Source organism: Salvelinus namaycush, chromosome 37, assembly GCF_016432855.1.
Source record: "Salvelinus namaycush isolate Seneca chromosome 37, SaNama_1.0, whole genome shotgun sequence".
Taxonomy (NCBI): Eukaryota; Metazoa; Chordata; class Actinopteri; order Salmoniformes; family Salmonidae; genus Salvelinus; species Salvelinus namaycush.
Window position 1 is genome coordinate 10810859 of NC_052343.1, and position 21971 is coordinate 10832829.

Here is a 21971-nt window from a genome sequence, read left to right on the forward strand (position 1 = left end):
AGTAGATATTGCTGTTCGGCTTTCAAATAAAAGTCCCTAATTGAAAGTGACGCAAACGGATGCAAATAGTGGTTTTCATGACATATTTGGACTAGGTAATGCTAAAAAAAAAGGTTGATTATAAAATTTAAATAAATACAATAATTTGACAATATGCAGTAAAAAGAAACTGTTGAAATCTGACTGTGGATGTATTAGGCAGCATAATTGCATTGGGGGCATAAAAATGTGGACACCTATCCGAACCTCTCATTCCAAAATCATGGCCATTAATATGGAGTTGGTCCACCTTTTGCTGCTATAGACGAACGATTCCAATGGACGAAACAGATTCGTCCTCGGACTGCCAGATAGTGAAGCATGATTCATCACTCCAGAGAACATATTTCCACTGCTCCAGAGTCCAATGGTGGCAAATCCCCTCCTCATTTCATGGGTGCACACTACATAGGTAAGACTATACAGTTCAATATGAATGTTCAATACACACAATAGATTGGCTGGGGAGGTGATTTGCCATAGTCAAAGTCCTGCAATATGAGCTATGACGCTAATATTTTTGACTCCAACACCATCATCAAGTTTGCTGATGTCACGGCGGTGGTAGGACTGATCACCGACGACAATGAAGCAGCCTATAGGGACGTGATCAGAGACAACAACCTCTCCCTCAACGTCAAGGAGACAAAGGAGCTGATCCTGGACTACAGGAAACAGAGGTGCGAGCACACGCCCATCCACATCGATGGGGCTGTAGTGGAGTGGGTCAAGAGTTTCAAGTTCCTCTGCACCCACATCAGTAAGGAATTAACATGATCCATACACAGGAGGCTGAAAAGATTTGGTATGGTTCCTCAGATCCTCAAAAAGTTGTACAGCTGCCCCATTGAGAGAATCTTGACTGGCTGCATCACCGCTTGGAACGTCAACTGCAATGCACCCAAACGCAAGGCACAACAGAGGGTGGTGAGTAAGGCCCTGTGCATCCCTGGGGCCGAGCTCCCTGCCATCCAGGACCTCTATACCAGCCAGTGTCAGGAGAAGACCCAAAGAATTGTCAAAAACTCCAGCCACTAAAGCCATAGACTGTTCTCTCTGACACCGCACTGCAAGCAGTAAGTCTGAAACATTTTACATTTGAGTAATTTAGTAAGTACATTTTTCCTCAATAAAGTAGCTATCAGGAAAGTCAGAGCTAGTAAGGGGGAAGAAAGTCAAGTGCAAGTGTTAGTTCACAAAGGGCTTTTTGTGTTGGGGGGTGAGGAGGGGGTGCTGTGGGATTATTTAAGAAACTCTTCGAATAGGTAGGGTTTCAGATGTTTTTGGGAGATGGGCAGGGACTCTGCTATCCTAGCTTCAGGGTTAAGCTGATTCCACCATTGGGGTGCCAGCACAGAGAAGAGCTTGGACTGGGGTGAGCGGGAGTTGCCCTCCCATAGGGGTGAGAGGGCCAAGAGACCAGAGGTGGCAGAACGGAGAACTCGGTTGGGGTGTAGGAGTTGAGCATAGCCTGAAGGTAGGGAGGAGCAGTTCCTCTTGCTGCTCCGTAGGCAAGTACCATGGTCTTGTAGTGGATGCGAGCTTCAGCTGGAAGCCAGTGGGGTGTGCAGAGGAGCAAGGTGTCATGGTGGACTTGAGAAGGTTGAACACCAGGTGTGCTGCAGTGTTCTGGATAAGTTGCAGAGGTTTCATGGCAAAAACGGAGGGCCCAGCCAACAGCGAGTTGCAGTAGTCCAGAAGGGAGGCGACAAGTGCCTGGATTAGGACCTGCGCCGCTTCCTGTATGAGGTAGGATCATACTCTACGGATGTTGTTGAGTGTAACCGATGTGAAATGGCTAGCTAGTTAGCGGTGGTGCGCGCTAATAGCGTTTCAATCGGTGACGTCACTCGCTTTGAGACCTTGAAGTAGTGGTTCCCCTTGCTCTGCAAGGGCCGCGGCTTTTGTGGAGCGATGTGTAACGATGCTTCGTGGGTGACTGTTGTTGATGTGTGCAGAGGGTCCCTGGTTCGCGAGGGGACGGACTAAAGTTATACTATTACATTGGTGCTGTTGACCCGGATCACTGGTTGCTGAGGAAAAGGAGGAGGTCGAAAGGGAAGTGAGTGTAACCGATGTGAAAAGGCTAGCTAGTAAGCGGTGGTGCGCGCTAATAGCGTTTCAATCGGTGACGTCACTCGCTTTGAGACCTTGAAGTGGTGGTTCCCCTTGCTCTGCAAGGGCCGCGGCTTTTGTGGAGCGATGGGTAACGATGCTTCGTGGGTGACTGTTGTTGATGTGTGCAGAGGGTCCCTGGTTCGCACCCGGGTCGGGGCGAGGGGACGGACTAAAGTTATACTGTTACATTGGTCTCGGCTGCATGATCCTGCAGGAGTGTGTCACTGCTTTGATGTTTGCAGAGACGGACAGGGTGTGGTCCTAGGTCACACCAAGGCTCTTTGAGCTCTAGGAGGGGGACACCATGGAGCTATCAACCATGATGGAGAAGTCTTGGAGCGGGCAGACCTTCCCCTGGAGGAAGAGCTTGAGGTGGTGGGCCGACATCCAAGCTGAGATATCTGCCAGGCACGCAAAGATGCGTGTTGCCACCTGGGTGTCAGAAGGGGGGAAGGAGAAAGATAGTTGTGTCATCTGCATAGAAATGATAGGAGAGAGCATGTGAGGACATGACAGAGCTGAGTGACTTGGTGTATAGAGAGAAGAGGAGAAGTCCTAGCACCGAGCCCTGGAGGACACCAGTAGTGAGAGTACATGGTGCAGTCACAGATCCTCTCCACGTCACCTGGTAGGAGCGTCCTGCTAGGTAGGATGCAATTAAAAAGTGTGCAGAACCTGAGATGCCCAGCTCTGAGAGGGTGGAGAGGAGGACCCTGAACAGCTTCTACCCCCAAGCCATAAGACTGCTAAACAAGACTACTAAATACAGTGGCAAGATAAAGCATGTGAATCCATTATAATTACCTGGATTTCTACATATATTTGTCATAAAATTTGATCTGATCTTCATCTAAGTCATAACAATAGACAAGCACAGAACTAATAAACTAATAACACACAAACAATTATATGTTTTCATGTCTTTATTGAACACATTGTGTAAACATTCACAGTGCAGGGTGGACAAAGTATGTGGACCCTTGGATTTAATAACTGGTTGGCCCTCCTTTTTGCAGCAATAACCTCAAACAAACATTTTCTGTGGTTGTGGATCAGACCTGTACAATAGTCAGGAGGAATTTTGGACCATTCCTCTTTACAAAACTGTATCAGTTCAACAATATTCTTGGGATGTCTGGTGTGAACCACTCTCTTGAGGTCATGCCACAGCATCTCAATCGGGTTGAGGTCAGGACTCTGCCTGGGCCACTCCAGAAGGCGTATTTTCTTCTGTTGAAGCAATTCTGTTGTTGATTTACTTCTGTGTTTTTTGTCGTTGTTCTGTTGCATCACCCAACTTCTGTTGAGCTTCAATTTGCTTCAACAGATAGCCTTACATTTTCCTGCAAAATTTCTTGATAAACTTGGGAATTCATTTTTCTGTCCATGATAGCAAGCTGTCCAGGCCCAGAGGCAGCAAAGCAGCCCCAAACCATGATGCTGCCTCCACCATACTTTACAGTGGGGATGAGGTTTTGATGTTGGTGTGCTGTACCTTTTTTTCTCCACACATAGTGTTGTGTGTTCCTTCCAAACAACTCAACTTTAGTATAATCTGTCTACAGAATATTTTGCCAGTAGCGCTGTGGAACATCCAGGTGCTCTTTTGCGAACGTCAGATGTGCAGCAATGTTTATTTTGGACAGCAGTGGCTTCTTCTGTGGTGTCCTCCCATGAACACCATTCTTGTTTAGTGTTTTACGTATCGTAATCTCGTCAACAGAGATGATAGCATGTTCCAGAGATTTCTGTAAGTCTTTAGCTGACACTCTAGGATTGTTCTTATCCTCATTGAGCATTCTGCACTCTGCTCTTGCAGTCGTCTTTGCAGGATGGCCACTCCTAGGGAGAGTAGCAACAGTGCTGAACTTTATCAATTTATAGACAATTTGTCTTACCGTGGACATCAAGGCTTTTAGAGATACTTTTATAACCATTTCCAGCTTTATGCAAGTCAACAAATCTTAATCTTAGGTTTTTTGAGATCTTTTTTGTGTAAGGCATGGTTCAGATCAGACAATGCTTCTTGTGAATAGCAAACTCAAATTTTGTGAGTGTTTTTTATAGGGCAGGGCAGCTCTAACCAACATCTCCAATCTCGTCTCATTGATGGGACTCCAGGTTAGCTGACTCCTGATTCCAATTAGTGAAGTCATTAGCCTAGGGGTTCACACACTTTTTCCAACCTACACTGTGAAAGTTTAAATGTTGTATTCAGTATAGGCAAGAAAAATACAATAATTTGTGTGTTATTAGTTTAAACATACTGTGTTTGTCTATTGTTGTGACTTAGACGAAGATCAGAACACATTTTATGACGAATTTATGCAGAAATCCAGGTAATTCTAAAGGGTTAACATACTTTTTCTTGACACTGTAGCTAATCAAATGGCTGCCTGCTGCTGCTACTGTCTGTTATTCTATACTGTTGCCTAGTCACTTTACAGTAACCCTACTTATATACACATAGCTACCTCAATTACCTTGTACCCCTGCACTCCGACTCGGTACTGGTACTTCCCGTATATAGCCCTGTTATTTTTACTTGTCATTGTTATTCACTCTGTATTTATTCCTCATGTCACTATTTTTTATTTTATCTTTAACTCTGCATTTCACTGTTAGTCTACACCTGTTGTTTATGAAGCATGTGACAAATAACATTTGTATTAACTCTACAGTTGTAATCTGTGGGTGTCACTGAGTAGGCTGATACTGAAATTCAGTTAAGGCTGTACAGTCCAATATGAATGAATGTTCATTACGCACTATGGTTTGACTGAGGAGGTCATTTGCCACAGTCAAAGTCCTGCAATAAGACGCTAATATTTTTGACTCCAACACCATCATCAAGTTTGCTGATGACACAACGGTAGAAGGACTGATCACCAATGACAATAAGAGCTCTGACGCTAATGTTTGTGTAAACTGTACCGAGTTGTAATCTGTGGGTGTCACTGAATAGGCTGAGACCCCATTCCATGGGTGCACAGACAGTGCACACTCCATATGTAAGGCTGTACAGTGCATATACTGTATGCATGCCCCAAATGCAATTATGCAGTCTAACACATCCACAGTGGGATTTCATATTTTTTTTAGTATTTATAAAAAACAATATTGAATTATTATTAAAAAAATATATATTATATTACCATAAGCCATGCTTATTTAGCATTATCTAGTCCAAATATGGCATAGTTCCACTATTTGTATCCGTTTGCGTCACTTTCATTGCGGGACTTTTCTTTTGAAGGCAACTCGCAAATTCCATTATTGTGGCTAATCGTTATTGTGGCAAGCTTCACATAGGTGAGGACAGGGTGGGATTGGGAAATTTGAAGGTGGCCTCAATTTCCTCTCGGTCTCTCTGGGCTAAGTCATTCTGCAGAGAGGAATGCCTGCCATTCAAAGTGAAGACTTGTTGATTTAGAGAATTGAGATAGCCTGAACACTGAACATTTACAATTTATTTACCATTGCACTAATCTCTCGTGGGTGGGCAGCTGACAAATTACTTGAGACTTTAGTTCTGGGTTAACCGAAATGACCATTGCACAGAAGTCACTCACTGTTTTGAAGTGATTTATTGACAGCTGTCTCTGAACTCTGTCGGGACTTTTCCAGCTAATGTGAAAGGTCAACAAGGGACTTCCTTGATGTTAGAGAAACCCAGTAGTGGTCCTTTTCCAGTTCACACAAACATTTGAATACTTATAGCTACTATGTCATGTGTTCATAGTCTGTGTACCAGTCTTTTTTAGCTTACATTCCACTCCTTGACACTCCTGTCAGTTTCCTACATAAACAGCCAGGGTTTAATGAAATAGGCCTAGGCATTATACTTTTTTTTATTGCACATTTAATTACACTAACGCATTTGGTGATGTTCAACTTCAGTTCATTGGCACAAAACGTGTGCCAGACAAAAATATTATTGTGCAATTCATGCATCTCCGCTGGCATCTCCACTGGCCTCTCTTACACCCATCCTCTCTCTATTCCTCTTATAACTCTTGAACCAGTAGTCTATCCCAATGTGTGTCCCAATACACTGAGTGTACAAAACATTAGGAACACCTTCGTAATGTTGAGTTGAATCCCCTTATGCCCGCAGAACAGGCTCAATTCGTCGGGGCATGGACTGCACAAGATGTCGAAAGCGTTCCACAGGGATGCTGGCCCATGTTGACTCCAATGCTTCCCACAGTTGTGTCAAGTTGGATGGATGTCCGTTGGGTGGTGGACCATTCTTGATACATATGCGAAACTGTTGACCCAGCAGCGTTGCAGTTCTTGACACACTCAAACCGGTTGGCCTGGCACCTATTACCATACCGCTTTCAAAGGCACTTACATCTTTTGTCTTGCCCATTCACCCTCTGAATTGCACACGTACACAATCAATACCTCAATTGTCTCAAGGCATAAAAATCCTTCTTTAACCTGTCTCCGCCCCTTCATCTACACTGATTGAAGTGGATTTAACAGGTGACATCAATAAGGGATCATAGCTTTCACCTGGATTCACCTGGTCAGTCTATGTCACGGATAGAGCAGATGTTCCTAATGTTTTGTACACTTAATGTAGTTTGGTCACCTATTTTGAGCAATTAAAACATATATTCGACAAAGAAGCACCTTGCTCTTGCTTGCTGGATATAAAATATGCTACAGTGTTCACAGTGGTGCGGAAGTGGTGGGGAAGCTTCTCTGGTGTGATGTGATCACATTGGCTGGTGGTAAAAAAGCAATGAACAGGAATTCTATGTTCTCCCGCGCCAAATGTTTATGTTTACAATTCAATTAATTATGTCACAATGCTGAATGTTATGTTTCCAATCAAATGTATGAATTAAGTTTTAAAAATGCAATCTAATTTGTATGAACATTATGATTGGATAGCTGTGAGGGTTATCGAATCAGGATCAAATCCTCTGATCTCCTCGAGCTCATTAGTGATAGAATGTTCATATTTGAAGATTGCCGAAAGGCCGGTCTCTTTGGCAAATGACAAGTGGCAAGGAGTGGAATATAATAGCTGAACAGAGGCTGCAACCTGGCTAACGTGTTCACATGATAGACTTCAATAGAAGTTTTGTCAACAAAGCCCCATATACTACCCACCCCTGCGACCTGTATGCTCTCGTTGGCTGGCCCTCACTTCATACTCGTCGCCAAACCCACTGGCTCCAGGTCATCTAGAAGTCTTTGCTAGGTAAAGCACCGCCTTATCTCAGCTCACTGGTCACCATAGCAGCACCCACCCGTAGCACGCGCTCCAGCAGGTATATTTCACTGGTCACCCCCAAAGCCAATTCCTCCTTTGGTCACCTTTCCTTCCAGTTCTCTGCTGCCAATGACTGGAACGAATTGCAAAAATCACTGAAGCTGGAGACGTATATCTCCCTCACTAGCTTTAAGCGCCAGATGTCAGAGCAGCTCACAGATCACTGCACCTGTACATAGCCCATCTGTAAATAGCCCATCCAACTACCTCAACCCCATACTGTTATATATATTTTGTTTGCTCCTTTGCACCCCAGTATCTCTACTTGCTCATTCATCTTCGGCACATCTATGACTCCAGTGTTTAATTGCTAAATTGTAATTATTTTGCCACTATTGGCCTATTTATTGCCTTACCTCCCTTATCTTACCTCATTTGCACACACTGTATATAGACTTTTTTTCTATTGTGTTATTGACTGTATGTTTGTTTATTCCATGTGTAACTCTGTGTTGTTGTTTGTGTCGCACTGCTTTGCTTTATCATGGCCAGGTCACAGTTGTAAATTACAACTTGTTCTCAACTAGCCTACCTGGATAAATAAAGGTGAAATAAAAAATAAAATAAAAGTTTACAAGTTATCAATGCTTCATTATTACGTTATATGCATGATGTGATAGTTATTAGTCAGAATGTAGGCCTAATGTAGGCTATAGCCTGTAAAGTATAGTCTGCTGAGCTTGAAGTAGACCTAATTCACAATGGTACACTCTTAGAAAAATCGGTTCCCCATTGGGGAACCCTTTTGGTTCCAGGAAGAACCCTTTTTGGTTCCAGGTAGAACTCTTTTGGGTTAAATTTAGTACCCTCTGGAAAAAGGATTCTACATGGAACGCAATAGGGTTATACCTGGAACCAAAAAGGGTTATTCAAAGAGCCGAAGAACCCTTTTAGGTTGTACTAGGTAACTATATTTCTCCATGCGCTGACCAACTGACAAGTGTCTTCACTGACATTTTCAACCTCTCCCTATCTGAGTCTGTAATACCAACATGTTTCAAGCAGACCACCATAGTCCCTGTGTCCAAGAACACTAAGGTAACCTGCCTAAATGACTACCGACCCGTAGCACTCACGTCTGTAGCGATGAAATGCTTTGAAAGGCTGTTTATGGCTCACATCAACACCATTATCCCAGAAACCCTAGACCCACTCCAATTTGCATACCGCACCAACAGATCCACAAATGATGCAATCTCTATTGCACTCCACACTGCCCTCTCACATCTGGACAAAAGGAACTCCTATGTGAGAATGCTATTCATTGACTACAGCTCAGCGTTCAACACCATAGTGCCCTCAAAGCTCATCACTAAGCTAAGTACCCTGGAACTAAACACCTCCCTCTGCAACTGGATGCTGGACTTCCTGACGGGCCGCCCCCAGGTGGTAAGGGTAGGTAACAACACATCCGCCACGCTGATCCACACAACAGTGGTAGGCCTGATCACAACAACGATAAGACAGCCTATAGGGAGGAGGTCAGAGACCTGACCGTGTGGTGCAAGGACAACAACCTCTCCCTCAATGTGATCAAGACAAAGGAGATGATTGTGGACTACAGGAAAATGAGGACCGAGCACGCCCCCATTCTCATCGAAGGGGCTGTAGTGGAGCAGGTTGAGAGCTTCAAGTTCCTTGGTGTCCACATCACCAACAAACTAACATGGTTCAAGCACAACAAGACAGTCGTGAAGAGGGCACGACAAAACCTACTCCCCCTCAGGAGGCTGAAAATATTTGGCATGTGTCCTCAGATCCTCAAAAGGTTTTACAGCTGCACCATCGAGAGCATCCTGACGGGTCTGCATCATGGCCTGGTATGGCAACTGTTCGGTCTCTGACCGCAAGGCACTACAGAGGATAGTGTGTATGGCCCAGTACATCACCGGGGCCAAGCTTCCTGCCATCCAGGACCTCTATACCAGGCGGTGTCAGAGGAAGGCCCTAAAAATTGTCAGAGACTCCAGCCACCCTAGTCATAGACTGTTCTCTTCTACCCCCAAGCCATAAGACTCCTGTACAGCTAATCAAATGGCTACCCAGACTATTTGCATGCACCCCCCCTCCCCCAATTCTACGCTGCTGCTACTCTCTGTTATCTATACATAGTCAGTTTAATAACTCTACCTACATGTACATATTACCTCAATTACCTCGACACCATTTACCTCGACACTGTTGTATCCGGCACATGTGACAATTAACATTTGATTTGATTTGATCATGGAAGGGAGAATAGGCTAGAGGTAGAACATAAATGTTTTGTTGGATTTCTCTGTAATGGAAGTCCATCGACAGCGCACCTGGAAAAGTCATTTCCTTACATCTGGAACAGGGAAAGTATATATGATCTATGGGGAAAGAGATGGGGAAAGAGATTACATTTACACAACCAAACTAGTCTAGTCTGCTCCCCTTTCTAACTTCCTAGCCTACCTTACACTGATATCTAAATGTCCTTTTCGGTGTGCTATGATATTTAGGGTTTGTAGAAACACAATTGTATTTAGATAATTATTTCACATACTTGTCGTTTGTCTAGGCTACATCCCTGAAACATGAACCCATACCCTGGCATCCATACATCCCTGAAACATGAACCCATGCCCTGGCATCCATACATCCCTGAAACATGAACCCATGCCCTGGCATCCATACATCCCTGAAACATGAACCCATGCCCTGGCATCCATACATCCCTGGGTTAATGTACTTCCTCAATGGCTGTAAAAGCATCATGTTACTTTCACCATTTGCACATTATCTCCCTGAAGAACAACCATATTTCCGCAAACTCAATTTTGTGAACATTGCATGAACTGCTTAAGCCAGAAGTCTGAAACCAGATTCACATCCTCACACAGTCTACTTTACTTTCCAGATGTCTTGTATCATGCTGAGGAAACACAGTAGCCTGCACACCATTACAAATAGCTCAGAATCTTGGCTGTTTGTTTCAATACACTCTGAACACAGTAAAACTCAATCTCCCTCAGAGTTGGTGGTTATAAATGGCGCCAGTGAGCACAGCACGTGACTGCATTTTATCTGTGTCTGGACCCGGTTTCCCGATATGGATGGAATTTAAGCTTACGAGTCGCGAACATGTTGTTACACATCATGAGATATATTGAGGCCAAATAAATTGAGACAGTAGCCTTCAATTAGCAAAATAGAACTCAATTGATTGAACATGAACTTGATTTCAATATGATTGAAATACATAGGCCTATGAAGCCTATACTGTATTTACATTTTAATGCAGTCATCTCAGTTTTCATTTGAAGAATATTTTTTATCCTCTGCTTGTTTGTAACAATTGCAAAGCCATTGGCAACTTTGTATTTCTGTTGAACTTTGTGGTCACAGAGGTGTACAAACATCCTTATTGTATGTTTAGTGGAGATCTTCTGTGTATACAGGAAGGGCAAAAAAAGCATCTAACGACTCACTTAGCTTTCTACGAGTGGTCTGAGGCAGTCGGTAAATAACGTGTTTTCAGGTGAAACTTTAGTAACAATGGTTTTGGGAAACCAGTGAGGCACGAATCCCATTGAAGTCATTGGAACGACATTAGCATTTTTGCCCATGCTAATATTGGTCCCATGACTTGAATGGGATTTGTGCCACAAATGCTAGAACGTTAGCATGTGGAAACAGTGCCAGGGAAACTAAACCAAATCATGGATTGCTGTCATACCTTTTCCATAGACTGCTTACAGGGTAAGGAAACCAATGTGTAATTTTGTAATTTGGGTGAACTATCGCTTTAAGATGCTTTTGGGAAACTGGGCCCTGGTTAATTAGGAACTGCTCCAAGTCCCTGACCTGAATCGTGGATAGAGGAAGTCAACTGCCGTTTAAACGACAGCAACAGATGTGAGGTAAGCATACCGGTACACACTGGAGACCTCAAGCACCGGTGAGCATCTGGAAGCAAACAAAGTAACACACTGACACACATCCAGAACAGTCTACAAATCAATTCCAAGGTCATACAGGATTAGTAGATGCATTACAATACAGCAAACAAACCTGTTTAGGATCTTGTAGAACAGAGTACCACATTGACACAATACTGTATGACAGAAAACACATGCTGTATACTGTCCATTTAGAGTAAAAATAACACATTTGTTCACTAGAGCACGCTGTCAAACATACCTAAGCCTGTCTATTCTGTGGGACTTTAAATGTAACGTCATGCTATTTTTAAGATGCTAAATTGTGGTCTCGTGTGGCTCAGTTGGTAGAGCATGGTGCTTGCAACGCCAGGGTTGTGGGTTCATTCCCCACGGGGGGACCAGGATGAATATGTATGAACTTTCCAATTTGTAAGTCGCTCTGGATAAGAGCGTCTGCTAAATGACTTAAATGTAAATATTGGACTTGGTGTGTTTTACACATGAATGGCATGCATTGTGTTGTTAATTACTTGGACTTCAATAGTGAGTAAGGTAAGGTTTTTATGCAAACCTGTGCATATGGCCATTGGTCATTATAGAAACCATATTTTCATCCAAACACTTACTTATTTCTAAATGAATTTAGTTAAATTAGGCGCCACCCTGTGATAGTGATTGGTATTGCACATTTCTCCAACCTTTGAATTCTCCTCCAACTACAAACTATCAATAAATGCACCGAGCAAAAACCTCAAAATCAACCACTTTTAATCCCAGTTTCATGCAAGGAAAAACATTGTTACATGTACTGTATGACTGGCAGTGGCTTACAGTATCCACAATTACACAGTAGTACACAGTCAACGTACCTCAGTGAGGATTCAGAACTGACTTTAAACTGATGAGTTTTCTTCTTGGATGATTTGGGACATAATATGGCACTTTGACATATTCAACAGTATATAGTGTGATTGTTCCTCCACAGAGTAATTCCTCCATAGAGTATATCAGATCATTTAAACAATGTAAGCATCTGATATTTTATATTGGCCATTTTTATTGTCCTCAGTTCAGTCTTCTGTACATGCACAAAATACTTTAAAGCTATAACAAATGTTTAAGGATGTTAAATGTTAAATGTTTAATTTTCAAAGATAAATAAAAACCTAATTTTACAACACCATTGAGGGTATTTATGTAATATCATATTTCGAAATAGGTAGTCATCTACTACCCAAGTTAGAAAAAAAACATGTAACATTCCCATTAAAATAAACAATTCATAGAGGTTTACAATTGAAGAGAAATTCACATCATAAACACCACATCTAATAGTTATAGGTACTGTATTTTAATGATATAAAAATACAAGATTCCTCTCATTAAAATACCTAAATGTTGCAATCTAATTAAGGTCCGTAGTCATCATAATTACTCTGGCATCACCCCGACATGATATGTCACCTCAGAATTAGATGTAAATCTAACTATCATTACAATGAAAATGTAAGAGTAACAACACACATCAGGAAGTACCATTATGTACAAAACAATCCTTGAAGAAAACAAAATGGCTGCTATAAAAAAAAGAATGGAATAAAATGCCATCAAAAAGTGGTTTGGGGTGCTGATAATCAAAATGAGGATGCTGTCCTATTACTTTATTTGTATTGCATGTCCCATACCTAGTGGTCTGGGAAGGTTAGTGGTACAGATTACATTACATCAACAACTCTGCCGTATAAATACTTTCTTATGATTACGTTTCCCATACAAAGCTAAAGTGCATCTTTATCTCAAATGCCTGTACACATTGGATTGGATCATTCTATTAGGAAGAATTTGCACAAGAGGTTTTCTACCTGCAACATTATCAAACCCTCATGAAACTGTATATTGGCACCTTGCTAACTTCACTTTCTCTGAGCCATGGTTCCTCCTATTCTACAGTAGACGTGTGCCCAAAGGAACTCCGTAAAACCCTTTTGTCTGCCTTTAGATCGATGGGCTTCCATTATGGCTGTGTTTTCACTGCCTTACTGATACATCTTCACATGTCCATGCAGTGAGGTGGTGTTGCCCCCACAGTCCACATACTGGTACATCTCCTGGGAGACCTGCTCCGAGTGCCCAAAGTAGGATGTGGTCACAGTCACCCTGAAAACCAGTCAATAGACAGTAGTCAGTTTCCCCAAAATGGCGTGTGAGGTTGGACAAAATAAATAGAGTAGGTACAGTAACATGTGTAAACTCAATGTATTAGTAGAAATATTTGAAAAGGTACAATGCATTCAGAAAGTGTTCAGACCCCTTGACTTTTTCCACATTTTGTTACGTTACAGCCTTATACTAAAATGTATTAAATATTTTTTACCCCTCATCAATCTACACACAATTCCCCATAATGACAAAGCAAAAACAGGCTTTTAGACATTTCTGCAAAAATATATATAATACTAATGAAATATCACATTTACATAAGTATTCAGACCCTTTACTCAGTACTTTGTTGAAGCACCTTTGTCAGCGATTACAGACTTGAGTCTTCTTGGGTATGACGCTACAATCTTAGCACACCTGTTTTTAGGGAGTTTTTCCCATTCTTGTCTGCAGATCCTCTGAAGCTCTGTCAGGTTGGATGTGGAGCGTCGCTGCAGAGCTATTTTCAGGTCTCTCTAGAGATGTTCGATTAGGTTCAAGTCCGAACATTGGCTGAGCCACTCAAGGACATTCAAAGACTTTGTGCTTAGGGTTGTTGTCCTGTTGGACGTTGAATCTTCACCGCAGTCTGAGGTCCTGAGCGCTCTGAAGCAGGTTACATTCAATGATCTCTCTGTACTTTGCTCCGTTCCTCTTTCCCTTGATCATGACTAGTCTCCCAGTACCTGCTGCTGAAAAACATCCCCACAGCATGATGCTACCACCATGCTTCACGTAGAGACAGTGCAAGGTTTCTTCCAGATGTGACGCTTGACATTCAGGCTAAAGAGTTCAATCTGGGTTTCATCAGACCAGAGAATCTTGTTTCTCATGGTCTGAGAGTCTTTAGGTGCCTTTTGGCGAACTCCAAGCTGGCTGTCATGTGCCTTTTACTGAGGAGTGGTTTCCGCCTGGACACTCTACCATAAAAGCCTGATTGGTGGAGTGCTGCAGAGATGGTTGTCCTTTTGGAAGGTTCTCCCGTCTCCACAGAGGAACTCTGGAGCTTTGTCAGAGTGCCCATCGGGTTCTTGGTCACCTTCCTGAACAAGGCCCTTCTCCCCGATTGCTCAGTTTGGCCGGGCGGCCAGCTCTAGGAAGAGTCTTGGTAGTTCCAAACTTTTTCCATTTAAGAATGATGGAGGCGACTGTGTTCTTGGGGAACGTCAATGCTGCAGAAATGTTTTGGTATCCTTCCCAGATCTGTGCCTCGACACAATCCTGTCTTGGAGCTCTACGGATAATTCCTTCGACCTCATGGCTTGGTTTTTGCTCTGACATGCACTGTCAAATGTGGAACCTTATATAGACACGTGTGTACCTTTCCAAATCATGTCCAATTAATTGTTTTTACCACAGGTGGACTCCAATCAAATTGTAGAAACATCTCAAGGATGATCAATGGAAACAGGATCCAGCTGAGCTTTATTTCGAGTCTCATAGCAAAGGATCTGAATACTTATGTAAATAAAGTTTTTCAGTCTTTTTAATTTTTATACATTTCCGAACATTTCTAAAAGCCTGTTTTTACTTTGTTATGATGGGGTATTGTGTGTAGATTGATGAGCAAAAAATGTTTGGGGACACATTTCAGAATGAGGCTGTAACGTAACAAAATGTGGAAAAAGGGAAGTGGTCTGAATAGTTTCCGAATGCACCGTATACTTACTGCATCATGACCACAATGTTGTGAACCTTTATGGACTGCAGGGTGCAATAGTCGCTGCAAACACAAAACATTTATTGAAGAAGTGTCACGATTTGCACTGTCAACCACACAATAAAATGTAGTTAGTTGTGAAATACTTACAATAAATACTTACAACATATAACTCATCTCATCGGCAATGACTGTGGGAACTGTGTAGTCAATCTGAAATAAACAATATGTTGTAATGCAGCAGTTATCCATCTCCCATATTGAACAGGGCGGTTGAGTGCTGACTAACTAAGTAATGAGTCACTTTTGAGGGCAACAGTCCAAAAATGCCATCCTTATTCCATCCTTGCTTCTACTGATGCCCTCAGAACAGGGACAGGTGTTACAGTGGATTCAACAACAACAAGGTTCATTATCAATGTTGCCTGATTTTGTTGCTAGATTTTGCAGCAAAGCGGGTGGAACAATGAGCTGCTGTGTTGGGGGATAGAAAAGCACTTCAAAGTACAACTTTGATGCACACGTCATACACTGTAATATGTTTATAACAAGCCGTTATACCAAGGCGTGTTATTCTAAAATACACATGGTAAAGACCCACCTGCTGCATATCCAGTGGTATGATGGTCGTCACATTGCTAATACGGGCCTTCCCAATCACCGTCTTAGAGAACTGCACCTGGGCTGTGATGTTGGTCAGGGATACAGCGTAGTAGTTGTTATTGGTGATGTTCAGAGTGGTCTAGAAGAAAAGCCATACGGCACAACAGTTGTTGGAAAGACTGTCATTACGTTGGACCCACTGCAATTTGCATACCGCCCCAACAAATCCACAGATGACAGAATCTCTATTGCACTCCACACTGCCCTCTCCCACCTGGTCAAGAAGAACACCTATGCGAGAATACTGTTCATCGGCTACAGCTCAGCGTTCAACACCATAGTACCCTCCAGGCTCATCACTAAGCTCAGGACCCTGGGACTGAACACCTCCCTTTGTAACTGGATCCTGGACTTCCTGACGGGCTGCCCCCAGGTTTAAAAAAAAAAGTATTTCCCAGGTGGTGAGAGTAGGCAACAACACATCCACCACGTTGACCCTCAACACGGGGCCCCTCAGGGCTGCGTGCTTATTTCCCTCCTGTACTCCCTGTTCATCCACGACTGAGTGACCGCACGTCTCCAAAACCATCATTAAGTTTGCTGAATGACACAACGGTGGTAGGCCTGATCACCTCCTCCTCAGTGACCTGGCAGTGTGGTGCCAGGACAACAACCTCTCCCTCAACGTCAGCAAGACAAAGGAGCTGATTGTGGACTACAGGAAACGGAGTGCCGAGCACGCCCCCATCCATATCGACAGGGCTGTAGTTGAGCGGGCCGAGAGCTTCAAGTTCCTCTGTGTCCACATCAGTCAGGAATTAACATGGTCCACACACACCAACACAGTTGTGAAGAAGGCACGACAACACCTCTCCCCCAGGAGGCTGGAAAGATTTGGCATGGGCCCTCAGATCCTCAAAAAGTTGTCCAGCTGTACCATTGAAAGCATCTTGACTGGCTGCATCACCACTTGGTATGGCAACTGCTTGTCATACGACCACAAGGCGCTACAGAGGGTAAGGCGCTACAGAGGTTAGTGTGTACGGCCCAGTACATCACTGGGGCTGAGCTCCCTGCCATCCAGAACCTTCAAACCAGGCGCTGTAAGAGAAGGCCCTAAAAATTGTAAAAGACTCCAACCACCCAAGTAATAGACTGTTCTCTCTGCTACCACACGGCAGGCGGTACCGATGCACCAAGTCTGGAACCAACAGGACCCCGAACAGCTTCTACCCCCCAAGCCTTAAGACTGCTACATTGTTAACCAAATAACTACCAGGACTCTCTTTTGACTCATCACATACGCTGCTGCTACTGTTTATTATCTATCCTGTTGCTTAGTCACTTCACCCCTAACTATATGTACATATCTACCTCAATTACCTCATACCTCTGTACATACACTCAGTACTGGTACCCCGTGTATATAGCCAAGTTATTGTTACTCATGGTGTATTTATTCCTCGTGTCATTGTTGTTTTATTCTTTTTCTATTTTTCTCTCTGCATTGTTGGGAACGGCCGGTATGGACGCATTTCACTGTTAGTCTACACCAATTGTTTACGAAGCACGTGACAAAAAACTATTTGATTTGAATCCATGTCAACCCTAAGATGGAAACACAAGAAGGACAACTAACACCAGAGAGAGGAGCTTACCGTGATATTGAGATAGACAATCCGTTTGTCCTGGTCATAGGAGACGAATGAAGACTTCACGCCCACATAGGAGACGTCGATAGAACGAGGGAACAGGAAAAACACAGCCAGGCCAGACAGCAGAAGGCAAAGAGACACGGACACAGTGACATAAAGCTTTCTGCAAGAAAAAGGGAGGAAGCGCCATTAAAAGAGAGAAGTTGGATATAGACCATAGTCAACCACAGTTGAATCATTCAATTGCACATCTTTCAATAAAGAGACGTCTGGCTGAGTGAGATGAGACTTACGTTCTCCTTGGCTGGAGCCTCTGGTCACTGTATGGAATCAGAGCCACAAGCTGGTTCTCTTGTCCTGCAGTAGAGATGTGATGACAAAGCCATTTACAGAGGAAACTGATATTGTCTTTCCCATTTTCAATTCATGTTGGAAGTCAGTGTTTCTAGGTAGCCTAGTTTCTGGTTTTGCATTCTTGTTTGAATATCAAGTCAAAATGCAAATTAGGCAAAATGATTAGCAGCTCATGAGGGACAGTTTTACTACAGATGTAGGTGTGTATTGTGTCAGTGAGTGAGGGTTCATGTTTATTACTGTGTAGGAATGTATTTGTTTCGTGTTTATCCCCTCACCCCGTGGTATTCTGCCAGTGCCCTGGCATGTGGGGCATGTGACACTGTCTCTGCCAGTAAATTCCACATAGGGGAACTGAGACACATCTCCATTCTTTCCATCCTCTTCACTCTGTGTATCTATGTACTCTGGACCAGTCGTCAGGCCACTCTGACTGCCACGGTCGTCTTTCCCCTTCGACAAGTGCGAGTGTGACTTCCCCATCACTAGAGCTTTCTGTGAATAAAACATGTAAGATCTAATAAGTAGGTGTGGTCGGTAGTGAAAACTCATGCCACATATTCATTTGATATTTACATGGTCGTTATGGTCAGTTTACACAAATTGTTTTATACTACTTCTGTACTATAACAATGTACCTGTCTATGTAAGGTTTTAAAGCCATTTTATATTGAATAAAGGATACCATACTCCTATTACATTTTTGCATAGATGATTTTATTTTGTTTAGACCAGTTTACACCAACTCCCCAAAAGCTCTTATCAAGTGTGCACCATTTATGTAATTCATGTGTGTTTGAAACAATTACTGTCAAACAAAAGACACTTGTTCTGGCCGTGGCATTAGGCAGGGCTGCCCAATTAGTCCATTTTTATTTGTATTGGTTACTCAAAGTATGGCTCTTCATATCAAGAAAGGGAATTTTCAAGGTGTTTCAGTACTTGGCAATGAATTTGAACTATGTCAACTGGCTGATGATACCACCATATTTTTAAGAGACAGGAATGACGTTTCTAAAGCAGTATCCTGTATTGAAGACTTTTCCTTAGTTTCAGGTTTGAAAACTTTGATTAAAAAGTCAGTCTTATTTCCACTCAAGGATTGTGTTTTGCAGGAAGTATATGGTATCCCAATTAAAGATAAGGTTACTTATCTTGGAATTGTTATATGCAAGGATGAAAAACAAAGGAGTGAATTAAACTTTAACCCCATTATTGAGGAAACAAAGAAGAAATTGAACCTCTGGTTGCTGAGAGATATTTCGTTATACGGTCGGGTTTTATTGTCCAAAGCTGAAGGGTTATCCAGATCGGTTTATGTCTCGTTATCACTTGAATTATCCCCAAAAATGTAAAGGACTTAGATAAGATTCTTTATAATTTAATTTGAGGAACAAGCCTCACTATCTACGGAAAGATATTCTCACTAATACCCAAGGCCAAGGAGGTCTTGAGGTTTTAGATTTCAATACTCTAAATAATACTTTTAATATACTTCAGAATCCAATTTATTTTAAGAACCAGAACAGTATTTGGAATGTCTTCCCTAAGTATTTATTTGACTCTGTTGGTGGTTTAGAATTTTTGCTTCAATGTAACTTTGATGTTGATAAAATCCCAGTAAAATTGGCCAAATTCCATAGCAGGCAATTTTAGCTTGGATGTTAGCGTATAAACACAATTTTCCCCTCAGATACTGTCTATGGAACAACAAAGATATACGATTTTAAAATAAGTCTCTTTTTTTCGTAACTGGTTTGAGAATAAAATTATTTTGGTTGGTCAGTTACTTAATGAGGATGGATATCTACTCTCATATGGGGAATTTCTTGAAAAGTTTAAATACCAATAAATAAATTCTGACATAGATAAAGATGTAGTATATTTATTTCAACTGCTAATAATACTAGGTAAATTTAAAATTCACAAATGCAAATGATCTAATTCAAAACATAACTTTTTTCCACTTTATAAATGAATTTAAACAATATGGCACTACTTTAACTAAAATGAAAAACAAAAAGGCAATTAAAACTTGTTGTATTATTAATGAATATGATTTGTTTGTTTAGGATTCCTGGCAATGTAAATAGTATGTATGCTTGTTTGCATGTGACTATTCCTCTTTTGTTTGTTGATATTTCTTAAAAAATTATTATTATTATTATTTCTTAAAGAGACTTGTTCTGACCAAAGTTTGGTCTGGATCAAATATATGTAGCCTAGCCAGAAAAACACATCGCAAAATCACGGTCGTGATACTGTGCTGATGTGCAGACGACCATTATGCTACATGGTACACAATGTTACTTCCAGAGAAACTCTTCGCCCGCCTGCCATTTTAATCCAAAACTCACGAATACATTGTTGCGTATTTGCTCCGATATCCTGTTGTATTTTTATTTGGTGTCAAGTTATTGATGTAAATCATTGTGTAGAATACTTGCATAGTGCATCGACATGGATAAAATGTTTCCATATTGCAAAATGTTGCCCGGCTCCTTTGACAACATCAAAGCACCACTGTGCGGTATTACACACGCACGACGGATATGATCAAAATGGCAACATTCGATATTGGATTCATCTGCTTACCTTTGCGTATATTCACGCAGAATTTCTTTACATATGCTTGGTCACGAACAGCAGCTGTTTATGTCAATATAGTACTGACATTAGTACACGCACTAGTATTTTGCCAGCAGCTTAGACGATGACGTCGCTTTCATATGACAAAGTAAGAAACCTTCAAAATAAAAGCCCGCATTTGAAAAAAATGTCAACGTGTATAACTCATTCAAATTATATTGAATTTTAATCAATGGCCACTTTTATTGTGCCAACAAGAAATTGCGATGTCATTTCTGAAAACAAATGTAAAAAATATATTTTCTAAGACCAATAATGAAAATACAATGTTGACACTAGTATGTTGAGAATATTGGGCTGTAAAGAGAAAACGTTTCTACCTGTCTCAGCTAAAGTGTGGTGAAAAATACTCAGTAGGGTCTCTACTAACCAAATATGGTTAGTTTTGGAGGGGGACAGTGTCATACATATCCAGCAGCACTTCGTTCTCCACCCCCTCCATAGCCACCAATGCAATACACTGCAATAGACTGTACATGGCATACATATTGGCTTGTAGAGAGAAAACTGCCTTGTTTGTTTCCAGTGTGAAATAAAATGTAAACAAAGACAAAGACACAATGTAAATAATAATGGACTGGCATACCTGTTAACGACCTAGATTAACCTAATGGTTAATGCATCAGCTCAATCGCTTGGCCTGACAAATACAACTATTTTTTAGGTAGTATCCAAGTAAAATCATGTTGCTATAGGTTTATATCACCACAATTATGCATAGCCTTCCAATAATTTTCTTAAACCCATCTCTGTCACAATCAATCCAAAGGTTGGCTTCTTGGACTTGGGTTTTGGACTGATTCATGGATCACAGCACATCTCTCCTCATTAGAAACTTCAATGTTTAGCATTTCACTTCCAAACATAAAAGGCACGCTTGATATTCTTTTCAAGCAAATGACTGCAAAGGGAGAAGCATCACACACATGCAGTAAATGTGCAACCGTACTCAGTAGACAAACTATTTGAACCAGCACTACAGATATTCTTGTACTTTATGTTTCTGGTGGAAGGTCAAAAGTCATCCACAGTAATGTGAAACCTTGTGTCCCTATCTCGCTTTATTGATCTTTCAGCAGTTGGCAATGAGAGGTTGACCTCCATATTGAGCTCAGTTTTTTTATAATTTTTATTATTTCACCTTTATTTAACCAGGTAGGCTAGTTGAGAACAAGTTCTCATTTGCAACTGCAACCTGGCCAAGATAAAGCATAGCAGTGTGAACAGACAACAACACAGAGTTACACATGGAGTAAACAATAAACAAGTCAATAACATAGTAGGAAAAAAAGAAAATAAAAAAAAAAGAGAAAAAAAAAAGAGAATCAATATACAATGTGTGCAAAAGGCATGAGGAGGTAGGCAATAAATAGGCCATAGGAGCGAATAATTACAATTTAGCAGATTAACACTGGGGTGATAAATCATCAGATGATCATGTGCAAGTAGAGATACTGGTGTGCAAAAGAGCAGAAAGTAAATAAATAAAAACAGTA

At 41.7% G+C, this 21971-nt stretch overlaps 1 protein-coding gene across 1 annotated transcript; it reads right to left on the reverse strand.

Moving 5' to 3' along the window:
- Positions 1-12106: 12106 nt before the first annotated feature.
- LOC120031196 (transmembrane protein 106B-like) lies at positions 12107-20558 on the reverse strand. The gene is made up of 8 exons (XM_038976836.1): positions 20422-20558; positions 18105-18321; positions 17766-17829; positions 17476-17635; positions 15816-15956; positions 15378-15427; positions 15224-15277; positions 12107-13512 (listed from the first exon to the last, which is right to left on the reverse strand). The coding sequence occupies exons 2-8, from the start codon at positions 18307-18309 to the stop codon at positions 13392-13394; spliced, it is 795 nt and encodes a 264-aa protein (XP_038832764.1). The 5' UTR covers positions 18310-18321; positions 20422-20558; the 3' UTR covers positions 12107-13391.
- Between the last annotated feature and the right edge of the window lie 1413 nt (positions 20559-21971).